Below are 10,277 nucleotides of genomic sequence, written 5' to 3' on the forward strand. Positions count from 1 at the left end.
AACTGAAGCATATGATCAAAGTATATTTTCTGCACACTACGTTAAAAAGGTAAATTTTTCTCCATCCAGTAGAAGCCCATTGAAAAAAAGGAGGACCTTAAGATTCCTTCAGACGACAAAAAGCCTAGTATTGCCAATTTTCTAAACAGTAGGAATTAATGAACTTTCATGTTGGTCAAGAAATACCACTGCCTCATTTACCGGGTAATTCAGAGTTTGATAGTTTTATTAGCTTTAGTGGAAGCTACAGTAATTTTGGTTAGTGAGGCATTTAACATTCATGTTCATGATTTAATTAAAGGCTAGAGCTGCTACTAGGATGCTGAGAAGTGGAGTTTCCAGTGAATATATTAAACATTTAGTAACCAAATACAAATTAATTTGCTGCAACACAGAAAATTCAGTTGCTGGATGGTTTGCACATCTTGCTTTGCAGAGAAGTTTCTCCACGCCAAGCGATTGAAAGAACCTCAAATTTGCAGAACGTTTTCTGAAAAGTTAGATTAATAGTTGGAAGTTAGATTCATTCCATTGTTACACTAGATCATGCTACATACTATCCAACAGGGTTGGTTTAAACAGAAGCTTTCTACTGATGTCATAGGAATTAGTTACAAGAGCTTAAAACAAGTCAGTCAACAAATATTTTGCCTTTAGTAGTGTTAAGATTACATAGTACATTTCCAAGACAAAAGACCACTGCATAAGCGATTACCCAAATCAAGTTAAATTCAAGCTAGTTTCAGATCATAGTGCCACCTTATTGTGAATAAATAACTTGAATCTTTCTGGATAAGAAAGCAAAAGTGAGGCAGTGGGTGGAGAGGATAGAAGTGAGGCTGACAAGACCAGGAGCAATAGAGGTGCCTGGTGGTGGTGAGGAATAAGCTCAAAGAGAAAAAAAAAAGAAAGGAAAGTGGAGTGGGGAAGGAGGCTGCAAAGGGGAGTGAGCAGTTTAAATGTTTCAGATGGTTACTCAGCCAACTGAAAACCAGGAAACCTGACAACACTGAAGTCATGGATTCCTTGCAAATGAAGGTGCAGTCTCCAAGACTGCAGAGCTTAGAGTTACTATATGGGGAAGGGAACAAATATGAAGGATGCACTATAATGAACAAGGTCAATTAGATAAACTTCATACCGCAAAGTTTTATAATAAATTGCATGTTCCTGCATCTCAAAAGCAGATCAGACTGCATTACTTTAAATGTAATTACTGTTTTAGAGATGAACACAGCCATTCAGCTGATTTCACTTGTCTGCAAAGTGAATTTGGAGGCATACATTTTTATCATACCAAATGTTAGTCTTTTGAAAAGACCATTTGTTGCTAATTTAGGCCTATTATCTTGGACCAATTTAAATACCATGATATCTAAAAAAAAAAGTGTTGTGGTTTTTAAGGTTGATTATTCTGCTTCTGTGAAGAGAAATATGCTACAAGTCAACAAATATATAAAATATTAGTATGTAAATTCAGAACAAAAAGGAGCCCCTGAAATCCAAGTGTACTCCTCCAGAAAATTAAAGTCCTTGAAAGTATTAATTGCAACTTATATTGCTTACTTATCATTTGACACTGGAGTCTTTACATCTTACAATCCTGGCTCCATTTTGAATCCAATGATTACCAGAACCAGGTCTATGACAAGCATAACTCCAGGGAAGATAAACCCCATTTATAATGAACTGAAGACTTAAAGTCCACATTCAGTTCAATGCACCATTTGTAAATGAACCAGTCAAATTCCAACAATGCATAGCCTCACTATGTCAATAATATTCACTTGCCTCCCTCACACCCACAACAATGCACACCCCTCTGCACCCTCACGCATCTCCCTGTTCCAGTGTTCGCTCCCCACAACCCTATCAAAAGTCAGCTGGACAGAATCCAGGTGTTATGAAGGCTAGTTGGGTGAAGGGGTTTGAGTGCTGCTTGTGTGCAGAGAGGTATAAACAAACAATTAGGACTGTGGGATGGAGAGCATTGCTAGGAAGAAGAGTAGCATTCGGAGGATGCTGAGCTGTTTCAGCAGTGGAACAAACTGTTCCCTGAAGCATTTTGATACTAGCTCATGAGCAGGCTTTATACTTGCCCAAAAAAATTACCAAATTTGTGTAAAGACCAGGTAAGCATAGGGCACTAAACCTGCATGGCTGTGGCTGCTTAATACCACTGTTTTATGGGAAAATGCAGCAATTCAAAGTGTTAATATCCCATGCAAGTACTGCACTTACATGTCAACTTTGAGGGTTCCAACATGGACTAGCAACTTTAGTCACTTGCCACTTTCTACATTAAGAGATTCAGGACAGTGATATTTTTCATACACATCAGTAGTGTTTTACTAAAAAGGTGGTCAGAGTTTAAATAATTGTAGGGATTACAGGTAGTGAGATCAAGCCAGAAGCAATTACATCTCCAGAATAATTAGAAGTTTCCATGAAAATTTTGCAATTTTACCTTCTTTCCTCCTTGTTATCTCCTGTCATTTCAGACAATTTAAATGTAGACGCTTCTGCCCTGCACTTATCAATAATCATGCTCTCATAAGTCATAAATGTACCAGATAAGTTCAAGTCAGAGCTAGCTTCAAAAATTTGAAAATTGCAATTTGACCTCAAGTAATGCTTGAGACTATTTACATTGAGGGCACAAATTCCCTTCTCGTCCCTTCCACATCCCTTCCCAGGATAATTCCTGCTCTTATATTAAGAAAAAGAAAGTGTACACCTTACACTGTATATAAAAAGAAAATAAATGGTAAGGCTCCTTCCATCTAAACACTTGGGAGAAGTTTACAGGATTTGTGCAAATTACTGGTATTTTGTTTTGCTTCTGTTAGTGATCCAAAATCAACCAAGATTCTGCTCAGAGACCATTCATTCAGTTTAAGAGAATCCAAATAAAACAAGCATTTGACTTAAATGGAATTCAGACTGCATTGGAAATGGTATAAAGCTTGGACTGTTTGAAATGGATGCAATTAATTCTAGTTATTAATAGAGAGACTACTAATTAGATTCCAAAATCCACAAGTGTGCTATTATCATAAATGAACATAAAGCCTTACATGTGGTGTTTCACTGAAATTGCAAGTTTCCAAATCATGAACCTGTCCTTGTTTGCATTGGGTTCTCCCCAATTCAACTTCAAAAGTGTACTTCACCCCAGCAACAATCTGAAAAGGAAGAAAACAAATGTTTAAAATAATCAAGCCCAGTTTAGAAACAAAAATCCATGGAAGCATCAACTAAAATATAAGATTCATTTTATGCAACAAAAAAATCCACATGACAATTTCTGCTCAAAATTACCAGCAAGAGAAAATGGTGGAGGCTGCTACAATTACAATATTTAAAAAGGCATCTAGATAGGTATATGAATAGAAATGGTTTACAGGAATATGGGCCAGTGATGGCAAATGGGACTAGATTTATTTAGAATCTGGGTAAAGTTGGGCCAAAGGGTCTGTTTCCATGTTGTATATCTGATTCTATGACTAATCTGAATTAAGCAGTGGGCAAAGAATTAGGAAAACTTTCAAAGTTTGAATTAGACAACTAACCTTTCAGCTACATTTAACCTTCACAAATTAAACTTTGGGTTCCCATGGCCTCAGTTACCACAATTAATGCTGCTTTCAGATCATTAAGATATAGGCTTCCCTATACACACAGTTTGCAAACTGATTTAGTGAAAGTTAACAGTGCAACTTGTAGCACAAAATCAAAGATTCAATTGTGATTGCTAGGTTACCATTAATTATTAAGTTCACGTTACCCTAGTCTCTTGCGTTCCCAATGCCTCACCTGTTCCCCCCAATCAGATTCTGGGCTCCACTCTAGAAAACTTGAATGTAAAGGAAGCTAATTTTCAGGGCAGCGCTGAAGTCCTGCATTGTGGATAAGATAAATCTAAATGCTGTCTCAATTGGCCATAAAAACATCTATAGTTATCCAATTAGTCCATGCCCTGGCCACTATGTAACTGCATAGCCAACATTTGTAAAATAGGCAGTTTACTCAGCTTATTATTTGCCATATTTTAATAATTACAACCACTTGAGCACTTTTGAAGTGGAAAGCACTTTGGGTCAAACAAGTTAGTTATTTCTTACCAATATTTACTGCGGGATGAATAGGAACACTAGGGTCATGGACTTAAGTATGACAAAAAAAAACGACAGAGGAACCTTGATTAGCCAAATGACATTGACAGGGAGTATTTCATTCAGTTAGTTGAATGCTAGATAAGTTAGCCACACATCAGGACTTGGTGATCTTGTTTGGATAATCCGGAATTCAGTTAATTGAATGCCAGATAATCAAGATTCCTCTGTACATAGAGCTAGTTACTATCTGGTCATAATTTTGCCACTTGCAATAGGGTTTCATAACAAATAAATATTAGCCTCTGTACCAGGGAGAGTGAATTAATGAATCGGTTCTATCATGCAACTAAGCCTGGGTAAAATACCTCAACAGTAATTTGACATCTCCAAGCATGCAGCACTTCCAGAACTGCACTGGGGTCAGTCTGGAGTTGCATCCACAGCCTCTGAAGTGACACTTGAGCCCACAAACCGCTGAGGACACAGATTTAAGCTAACTGGCAAGAAAGAGGAATATGATTCAAAACTTCTTGTTTGTTTTTTTTTAAAAAAACGATTTTTGAATGCACAGTTTGAGAATTTGGTGAGCAGATATCTAAACTTTGAAAGAATTTTGGACATGTACTTGGAGGGGGAGCTAAATGGCAGGGCTATGGGACAAAACAGAATAGAACAATTAGAACCAAGACAAATGGGCTGCATGACCTCTTACAATGCAAACCACTTTCATGTCTTGAGAACTGACAACACAAGGAACAAATATTAATACAAACAGAAGGGGAGGAGGACAAGATCACAATATGGGCAAATTGTTGCAACAGATCTATCAAGCTATGAACAAAAGGCATTGAGGATTTAGATTAGAGGCAAAAGACTTGCCAATCACTAGTTTCTATTGACAGGGCATGGAGAATCCAGTTTGAAGGTGAAACTAAGTAGCAGGTCCACCAGCTCTAGAGGGAAAAAAAACCATCAGGGGTGTACAATACCATCTTACTATATTGAAGTTACCACCTCACCAACACTGACCCTTTTAAATTTGTCATTTCATCTGCCTCCTCAGATGGGTGAAAGACTTAATTTTAGTATTTAAAAAAGTCAATTACAAGGAAACATACTTGATATTACTCAGTGTTATGGTTACTTATTCAAACTTAAACACAATTTGTTTCTATCTAAAATCATCGAACCTGGAAGGGAATTCCACCTTCAATTGTACGGTTTTTCAGTTCTGATGTCTCCCCTTGCTCGGTTAGGAGTCTATATTGTATCTACTTCCCATCATTGCTCATCATCCAACTACTGGTCAGACCATCAAGTACAGGAGTTGGGAGGTCATACTGGGCTGTACAGGACATTGGTTAGGCCACTTTTGGCATATCATGTGCCATTTTGTCTCCCTCCTATCAGGAAGACATTGTGAAATTTGAAGAGGTTTGGGAGAGTGTTAAGGACTTGAGGATTTGATCTATAGGAGGGGTTGAATAGGCAGGGTCTGTTTTCCCTAGAGTGCCAGAGCCTGAAGGGTGGCCTTAGAGGTTTTAAAATTCAGGGGCATGGATAGGGTAAACAGACGTGGTCTTTTCCCTGGGGAGGTAAGAGTCCAGAACTAGAAGACATAGGTTTAAGGTTAAGGAAAGGCTTAAAAAGAGGCATTTTCTTCTTGCAGGGGGTGGAGGGTGTATGGAATGAGTTGCCAGAGAATGGGGAGATTGGTAAAATCTGGATGGGTATAGGAATGAGAAGAGTTTAAAATAATACTGATTGCTGCACACTGCTCCCAGTCCACTTCACAACAATACTGAGTGCTAAACAATTGTCCCAGTTTAGAGGGATGTAGGCCAAGTGCTGGCAAATGGGACTAGATTAGTTTAGGATATCTAGTTGACATGGACAAGTTTAACAGAAGGGTGTTTGAGCTGTACATCACTAGGATGCTCTGACCCTTCCTCAGAACTTGAAAAAAAGCCAGTTTTTTTGGCTTTTGCTTAAACTCGGTAACAGGGGAATTGAAGGAATTTGCACATTTAGTTCGAAAGGAACTAAATGTGCAAATTTGACAGCATCTCTACACTCTCTGGGCACAAGCAGTCTGTTATGAACTTAATATCTCAATCACAGGTCCTATCCTAAATTGTCATTCATGATCTTTACCCCACCCTGCACCTGGTATAAGATAGTACAAAGTAAAAAAAGTGAGGTCTGCAGACGCTGGAGATCAGAGCTGAAAATCAGCCCATTCCTGATGAAGGGCTCTGGCCCAAAACGTCAAATTTCCTGTTCCTTGGATGCTGCCTGACCTGCTGTGCTTTAACCAGCAACACATTTTCAGCTAAGATAGTACAAACCCTTCTCCAGTTTACTGCTGCAAAAAAAAAGTCTCCCAGTGTTTAATTATATCAAATGTTCCAGGTCTGTTCAATAATTATTTTTTCAAATATGGCTGCCCATCCTCCTGGGAGGGGAAGCAAGGACCACAGATGCTGGAAAAGCACAGGTCAGATCAAGACTTATGCCTGAAATGTCAATTTTCCTGCTCCGTGGAGGCTGCCTGACCTGATGGGCTTTTCCTGCCCATCCTTCTGGATGATCCAAGGAAAGTTCAACTGCAGCGACAAGCAACCAAATAATCATCTTTCCCCCTCATCTTGTAAATTCAGTGGGGAGAAAATCCTGTTTAGTTAACAGGACAATTGGCAGTAGGAGTCATATGGTGAAACCTCCAGAGGGAAGTTTGGCTGGAGTTAGCAATTCTTGTACCAAGAGATTTATTTTTAATTGGATCTTGCAATGATCAATTTCACGTTGCCACAGTGCACAAACTACTTCAAAGAGATACTTTGTTGGTAGTGAAGCTAACAAATTTGGTCCCTACCACAAATCTTGTTCACTGACTAGCATTTCAAACATGGGTAACTAACCAAATGAGAAATGACAGATCATTCACAACCTCTGCTATATGAGCCAACAAGCTTCACACAAACCTTTCAGTTTATTCATACTTTATCCCCCCCTAGATTCCACTATTCTCATGGGTTTAATGTACAGGCATTTATCCTTCTGCACATTCAAAATCCCCATTAAATGCATCTTAACTTGCATGCATCATTCCCACATTTCTGGTTATCCATTCACTCCTCATGCAACAACACCTCAATGTCAAAATTCTATAGCCCTTGTTTACAAGTTCCCTTCATGTCTCTTTTCTGTAACCTTCTAAAGCCAGTCTATCAACACTTCAAATTGTAATCTCCAAATTTTAATTGATTCTTTATTGAAACCTCCGCCTTCAGCTGTTTGGGTTAAGCTCTTGAATTCCCTCCCAAACCATTTCTAGGTTTTTCTCATCCTACAGGATGCTCCTCAAAACCTCACATCTTCAGTCAAGGCTTTGGCCATCTGTCTTAAGATCTTCTGTGGCGCCTTACTTGTTAATAACGATATTTATATTAAAATGGACTACTATCTATTTGGCATTCACCACCACCCTCATTACCTGCTGCTCGGCCGACAGGATCCTCACCACCTTGCTGGCGAACACGTCGTTGGACGCCTCGTTATACTCGGTCACGGCGAAGTGCACGGCTTTCTGCAGCTCGGGGTCGTCCGGGGACACATCCTCAGGCGCGCCCACAAGCTTGTGGCGCGAGCCACACGCCTGAGCGGGCGCAGCCAGCAACACGCAGAGCACGAGCCAGGAAAACATGTCGCACCCTTTCAAACCCCCAACGGTCAGCTCAGCCTCGCGCTGGGCGCTATAGGGAGTAGAGACTTCACAGACAACCAATCCGAATGCTGCGGTAGAGATCGTCAGCGAGTTTCCGGTAGGACTTCCGTTTTCCGGAACTAACTGGATAAGTACAGCGGGTAAGACAGCGTCTGTTTGGGCATAAGCCCTTCAGTTTAGATTTCCTATACAGTGTGGAGACAGGCCCTTCGGCCCAACAAGTTCACACTGACCCTTCGAAGAGTAACCCACCCAGACCCATTACCCTCTGACTAATTCGCCTAACACTATGGGGCAGTTTAACATGGCCAATTCACCTGACCCTGCACATCCTTGGACTGTGGGAGGAAACCCACGCAGACACAGGGAGAATGTGTAAACTCCACATAGACAGTCCCCCAAAGCAGGAATCAAACCTGGGTCCCTGGTGCTGTGAGGCAACAGTGCTAATCACTCAGTCACCAAACTGCCCCTAATCCCCTTCATCAGGAAAGAGGCTGAGAGATAAATAGAGGGTAGGGGGTGTGTGGAGATGGGTGGGATGGTGATAGGTGGATACAAATTGGGGGGATAATTAGGATAGGACCATGGCGAGGGTGGATCCCATAGGTGGGAAGGAAGATGGACAAGTGAAAAGGACAGTGCTGAGTTGAAGGGCTGGATTTGGGATGAGCTGGAGGCCAGGGGAGGTTTAGGAAACTAGTGAAGTCAATGTTGATGCCATGTGGTTGAAGGGTCTCATTTGCCGAGTGGCTTTGATTTGACAGTGGAGAAGGCCCAGGATTTGCATGTCCATGAGGGAATGGGAATGGGAGAGGGAGTTGAAGTGGTTGGCCACTGGGCAGTAGGGTTATTTAGTGCATGTGTCCCAGCGATGCTCTCTGAAACATTCTATGAGTTGACATCCCATCTCCCCAACACTGAGAGCAACTGACTCAGTAGATAAGGGGGATGGATGTGCAGGAAAATCTCTTCTGTGAAAAGATCTTTTGGGGCCGTGGATGGAGGTGGAGGGGCAGTTGTGGATGCAGGTTTTACAGCTTATGTGGCAGCAAAGGAAGTGTGGAGAATGGGTTGGTGGGGGAGTAACAAGGGAGTGACGGAGGGAATGGTCTCTGCGGAACGCAAATAGGGGTGGGGGGGAATAAAGCCTTGGTGGTGGGGTCTGAGTGTAGGTGGCGGAAATGGTGGCGTATCTAGAGATTAGTGGGGTGAGAGCTAAGGACTGGAACATTCTACCCTTGTGGTTGAAGAGGTAGGGTTCAGGGGCAGAGGTTAGGAAGTGGAGGAGATGTGTGGAGGGCATTATTGGTCATGTGGGAGAGGAAATTGCAGTCTTTGAAATAGAAGGTCATCTGGGATGCCCTGGAGCGGAATTGCAGAGGTGGAGGAATTGGGAGTAAGGGATCGTGTTTTTACGGGGTCCGGGAGGGGCAGTTGGGAGGAGGTTGCAGTCAAGGTAGCTGTGGGAGTTGGTAGGTTTGAAATAGATGTCTGTGTTGAGTCAGTGGCCGGAGACGGAGAGGTACAGGAAGGAGAGGGAGGTGTCGAATATTGGCAATGTAAACTTGAGGTCAGAGTGAAAGGTATTGGTGAAGTTGATGAACCATTCAACCTCCTCTTGGGAGCACAAGGCAGCACTAATGCAGTCATCGATGCAGCGGAGGTAAAGGTGAGGGATGGTGCTGGTGTAACTATGAAAGATGGTCTGTTCCACATACCCTACAAAGAGACAGGCATAGATGGCTTTTCCACATACCCCACAAAGAGACAGGCCATGCGAGTGCCCATGGCTACCCTTCTGTTTGTAGGAAGTGGGAGGATTCAAAGAAGAAGTTATTGAGGATGAAGACCAGTTCTGTCAATTGAATTAGTGTGTCAGTGGAAGGAGACTGGTTAGGTCGACAGAAGAGGAAGAAACAAAGGACTTGTTAGGCCTTCACCATGGGGGATGGACATGTATAGGGACTGGATGTCCATGGTGAAGATGAGGTGTTGGGGTCCAGGGATTCCAAAATCATGGAGGAGGTGGAGGGCATGGTTGGTGTCCCAAACATATATGGGGAGTTCCTGAACCAAGGGGAACAGGACAGAGTCGAGATATGAGGAGATGAGTTTGATGGGGCAGGAGCAGATGGAGACAATAGGTTGACTGGGGCAATCAGATTTGGGAATGGGTTGAGTTTGATAGGGGAGATGTCATGAGGAGTTCATCACAGGAACATTTGTGCCAAGAGAAGGGGCTGTTTGTAAAGTCAACCCCAAAAACAATGCTGCCACATTCCAGAAAATAAGCAGGTAAAGCACATAGTCATAGAGATTTACAGCATGGAAACAGACCCTTTGGTCAAACTCTTCCATGTCAACCAGGTACCCTAACTTAATCGAGTCCCATTTGGTACATATCCCTCTAAATCCTTCCCATTCATTTA

General features: G+C 41.8%; 1 protein-coding gene across 1 annotated transcript; it reads right to left on the bottom strand.

Annotated features, from left to right (window-relative positions):
* Positions 1 to 208: 208 nt before the first annotated feature.
* Positions 209 to 7,887, bottom strand: LOC132819833 (cystatin-like). The gene is made up of 3 exons (XM_060831684.1): positions 7,615 to 7,887; positions 3,078 to 3,185; positions 209 to 490 (listed from the first exon to the last, which is right to left on the bottom strand). The coding sequence occupies exons 1-3, from the start codon at positions 7,822 to 7,824 to the stop codon at positions 401 to 403; spliced, it is 408 nt and encodes a 135-aa protein (XP_060687667.1). The 5' UTR covers positions 7,825 to 7,887; the 3' UTR covers positions 209 to 400.
* Between the last annotated feature and the right edge of the window lie 2,390 nt (positions 7,888 to 10,277).

Source organism: Hemiscyllium ocellatum, chromosome 10 (genome assembly GCF_020745735.1).
Source record: "Hemiscyllium ocellatum isolate sHemOce1 chromosome 10, sHemOce1.pat.X.cur, whole genome shotgun sequence".
NCBI lineage: Eukaryota > Metazoa > Chordata > Chondrichthyes > Orectolobiformes > Hemiscylliidae > Hemiscyllium > Hemiscyllium ocellatum.

What these genes read in the sequence shown, in the direction of transcription:
- LOC132819833 (XM_060831684.1), bottom strand. Translation starts at nt 7,824, where the DNA reads ATGTTTTCCTGGCTCGTGCTCTGCGTGTTGCTGGCTGCGCCCGCTCAG. An exon ending in TCCTGTCGGCCGAGCAGCAG is followed by an intron (nt 3,186 to 7,614) that starts GTAATGAGGGTG and finishes CTTCCTTTTCAG; the next exon opens with ATTGTTGCTGGGGTGAAGTA. An exon ending in ATTTCAGTGAAACACCACAT is followed by an intron (nt 491 to 3,077) that starts GTAAGGCTTTAT and finishes CTAACTTTTCAG; the next exon opens with AAAACGTTCTGCAAATTTGA.